This window comes from Otolemur garnettii, unplaced genomic scaffold, assembly GCF_000181295.1.
Source record: "Otolemur garnettii isolate 467f Iridium unplaced genomic scaffold, OtoGar3 scaffold00248, whole genome shotgun sequence".
Taxonomy (NCBI): domain Eukaryota; kingdom Metazoa; phylum Chordata; class Mammalia; order Primates; family Galagidae; genus Otolemur; species Otolemur garnettii.
In genome coordinates this window covers 279,761-283,645 of record NW_003852643.1, presented here as the reverse complement: position 1 = coordinate 283,645, position 3,885 = coordinate 279,761, and the positions used below count along the sequence as shown (strand labels likewise).

At 44.9% G+C, this 3,885-nt stretch overlaps 1 protein-coding gene across 3 annotated transcripts; it reads left to right on the top strand.

Moving 5' to 3' along the window:
* The first annotated feature begins 1,862 nt into the window (after positions 1 to 1,862).
* On the top strand, positions 1,863 to 2,999 carry TCEAL1 (transcription elongation factor A like 1). 3 transcript variants are annotated; one of them, XM_012813177.1, is made up of 2 exons: positions 1,863 to 1,954; positions 2,263 to 2,963. In XM_012813177.1, exon 2 carries the CDS (start codon positions 2,293 to 2,295, stop codon positions 2,770 to 2,772), a length of 480 nt encoding a protein of 159 aa, XP_012668631.1. In that variant the 5' UTR covers positions 1,863 to 1,954; positions 2,263 to 2,292; the 3' UTR covers positions 2,773 to 2,963. The 3 variants fall into 3 exon arrangements, with proteins under 3 accessions (XP_012668631.1, XP_003802549.1, XP_003802550.1); XM_003802501.1 differs by having other exon boundaries at positions 1,872 to 1,942; positions 2,263 to 2,999; XM_003802502.2 differs by lacking the exon at positions 1,863 to 1,954 and adding an exon at positions 2,127 to 2,181.
* The last annotated feature ends 886 nt before the right edge of the window (positions 3,000 to 3,885 follow it).

Below are 3,885 nucleotides of genomic sequence, written 5' to 3'. Positions count from 1 at the left end.
ATGGAAAAAACTGGACTGTTGTTTAAGAATCGTTTATGGAGGCTCGGTGCCTGTGGTTCAAGAGGCTAAGGTGCCAGCCACATACACCTAAGGTGGCGGGTTCGAATCCCCAGCCCGCGCCCAACAAACAATGATGGCTGCAACCAAAAAAAAGCCAGGCGTTGTGGCGGGCGCCTGTAGTCCCAGCTACTTGGGAAGTGGAGGCAGGAAACTCACTTGAGCCCAGGAATTGGAGGTTGCTATGAGCCCTGATGCCACAGCATTCTACCCAGGCGACAGCTTGAGGCTCTGTCTCAAAAAAAAAAAAAAAATACTGAATGTCCTCTCAGCTGCTCTCTATCTTTTAGGGTCCAGCATGCCCAGAACTCAAATATTTGATTTCATTAATATAAACTTTCTCAACAAGATGCACCAAAAGGTGGCTGATTAAGGATTTAGAGTCGCAGTAAAATCTATTTATTCTATTATGAATAACTATTGAATAATTTATATATGTATGTAAACTATTCAGCGTATATACTTATACATAGAATAAATTTTACATCTAAAAGAGAGAATTCCAGACTCTCCAAGAACTCTCCCATTTCAGATAAGCTTTCTGAATTGTTTTTGTTTAATGAACGAATATGTTTTATGAAAATCAAAGTATTCAGTTTTTTAAGATTTACATACTTAATATACTTAACTCTTTTTAGAGGTCTGGAACTGAACGATTAAATTGTTAAAGCTTTTTTTTTTTTGGACACAGAGTCTCTCCTGACTAAAGAGCAGTGGTGTCACTCACTGCAACCTTAAACTCCTGGGCCAAGTAATCAGCCTCCCAAATAGCGGTGACTACAGGAGTGTGCCATGCCCGGGTAAGACTAAAGCTTCTATTTGTGATACAGGCTTGGGGGCTCACAAAAACAAAATAGTAATGTCAAGAAGATTGTCTCCCATGAAAATAACAGGAGCTGAAAACATGTTGACAGAGCCTAAACTCAAGAGTGTTGAGCTATGAGGATATTAAGATTCATAACGGTGAAACAGTCAAAGGTTAATGCAGAATTTGAAACGCCGGGGAAATAAAGAATCTTCCTAGCTGAAGGCAGAGAAAAGGGGGGTTGGGGGGCTGGTGATACCAGGGTAAGCAGCAGCGGGGAAGAGGCAGTAAAACTGAGACTAGATGCTCACAATCTCTGGCAACCAGGAAAAGGCAAATATAAACAAAGAGAGGTGAGTGACAATGCCTGATGTTTTGGGGATCAGGAGATACCGGCAGGTTGCTGCAACACAGCCTCCCGGTCCAAGTGGTAACTGGGGAGCTGAGCTCTGCAGTGACGCGCGTCCCTCACGTGACCAGGAGCCTATGTCTGCCCAAATCCCTCTCGTCCTACTCCTTTCTGCCTGCCCAGACACCGTCTCCCTGTTACCCTTCGGTGGAGAGGGAAAGCAGAGGAAGTAAGTTCCCTCCATCCTCTTAAATCGTTGTGTCAGCGCTGCCTAGTAACCCTTGGGATTGGATCGGGATGGCAGAGTCTAGACCTTTCCCTGTGTTCCAGCCCCACCCCCCGCGCCCACATTTCAGTGCAGAAAATGGTGGTCTGGGAGGCAAGGTGGGGAGGTGAGTGAGGCCCCCCTGGGAGGGAAGCACAGGCACTTGAAAACAGTTTCTAAGTAATGCTTCGATTCCACTTTCCACCTGAAGAGAAATGACGAGCTTTGTGGAGAAAAAGAGGTGGGAACACAGAGGACAAGGCTTGATGTGGGTTGTGAGGGGGGAGGAGAACCCAAAGACCGCAGGCGTTGGGTGAACGACTCGTGCCCAGAAAGGTGATGGTGTCAGTCCGTCCCTCCACCCCATTCCCTGCACCCTACCCTGTCTTGCGTCTGTCTGCAGGTCACAGCGGGTCACCTCGAGGAGAGAACGACTAGGAGGAGCACACAGCCTGAAGAGGTCCAGGTCGGGGAAGGGGTGGGCAGTGAACCGGGACTGGGGTATTAGGGAGGACGCCGACTATAATAGAGTGCGGACCCCACCGCCCCGCCCCTATCGCTGCAGGCGAGGCCTACTGCAAGGCCTGCTGGGAAAATGGTGGGCTCTCTGGGAGGAGGGGGCGACTAAGGGGCGGCTGCTACCAAGAGCTGGAGAGCCTCGTGGCAAGCGCAGGTTTGAGGACCTGGAATGCGAATTGGGAAAAGGCAAGTATTGGAACCCATGGTCTGGGGGTTGGTCCAGCCGCTTAGCATTCTGACTGTACTCTACCTTTCTTGTCTCCTAAGAATAACTGCTTGAAGAAGAAAATTCCCAGCATGGAAAAATCATCCAAAGAAAATGAAGAACAGCCACAGAGTGCGCCAAAGACGGATGAGGAGCGGCCTCCAGAGGAGCACTGTCTCGGAAAGCAGTCTCCTGACGAGCAGTCCTCAGAGGAGCAGTCCTCTGAGGAGGAGTTCTTTCCAGAGGAGCTCCTTCCTGAGCTCCTGCCTGAGATGCTCCTTTCAGAGGAGCGCCCCCCGCAGGAGCGCCTTTCCAGGAAGGATTTGTTTGAGCAGCGCCCTCCCATGGAGCAGCCTCCCTGTGGAGTGGGAAAACATAAGCTAGAAGAAGGAAGCTTTAAGGAGAGGCTGGCTCGTTCTCGCCCACAATTTAGAGGGGACATACATGGCAGAAATTTAAGCAATGAAGAGATGATACAGGCAGCAGATGATCTAGAAGAAATGAAAAGAGTAAGAAATAAATTGATGATAATGCATTGGAAGGCAAAACGGAGCCGCCCTTACCCTATTTAATCTGTTCGGCCTTCAATTCTGTTTTGTCTGCTGATTTTATTGCCACCTGAGCTTTCTGTTTGCATTTTTTTATATGCGTTTTCCCAGCTGCTTAATTTTAACTTTTTGTGTGGCTTTATTTCAGGTGATTGGCTTTTAATTGTCATAAAGTTTTGGTTTTTTACCCCCTATAGTCTGCAGTCTCCCTCTTTCAATCAGGAGTCCCACCCTTTGCATGGAAAGATGTAAATTATACGTTGTGAAGTGAAAATAATTTTTTTTCAAATGGTATATATAGTATACGTTTTGTAATAAATAATTATATATTAATATGCAGAGAAAAACTAAAAGTATTTACTTTAAAGGGTTAATAATAGCTATCTGTGTGGTAAAATAATAGGTGATTTTTTTTAAATTTTGCTTTATCTGAATTTCTCATTTTGTCAAGATGAACACACTTTCCTTGGGTTACAAATAAACCCAATATAATGAAAAGATGTGAAGCAATTTTGAAAAAAACTGTCAGCGTATTATAGAGACAGTGTGGCACTTAATAAATACTCATCAGAACTTAAAAGCAAATACTGTGTTTCTTTTCAATCTCTTGGGCAGAAATATAAACCAAAATTTTATTAGATTTGTTTAGGGTCATTCTTATCCCATTTAAATAGGAATAATACTGGCTTTACAGTTCTTCTGTGGAACCAAATAAGAAAAAGATGATGTGAGCCATATTTGTTTTTTTTTCCCACCAGCACATGCTAGACCCCAAACCCTACAGCTTCTCTGCAAACACAGTGGTAGTGCCCAAAGGAGATCTCACTTCTGCACACAATTCCTGTGAGAGTCCAAGTGAGTGTCACATTTTATTCTTGTTCTGTACACCTTCAGACACTGCCATTTCTGCTAGGCCCAGCTGCCCCTTCTGGAACCTGCTCCTTTTACTGGCCCCCATTGCTGCTAAGATGCAAAGCCTCACTGATTACTCTAGAATCCAGTAGGTCAAAGCTAACTAAACTGTATCTCCTACAGATAAATGGAGAATGTCTCCATTTCAGCTTTCATTTTACACTTACCCAAGTGGATACCATCCCAATGCTGCTTAGATATCAATGTCTTTTTTTTTTTTTTTTT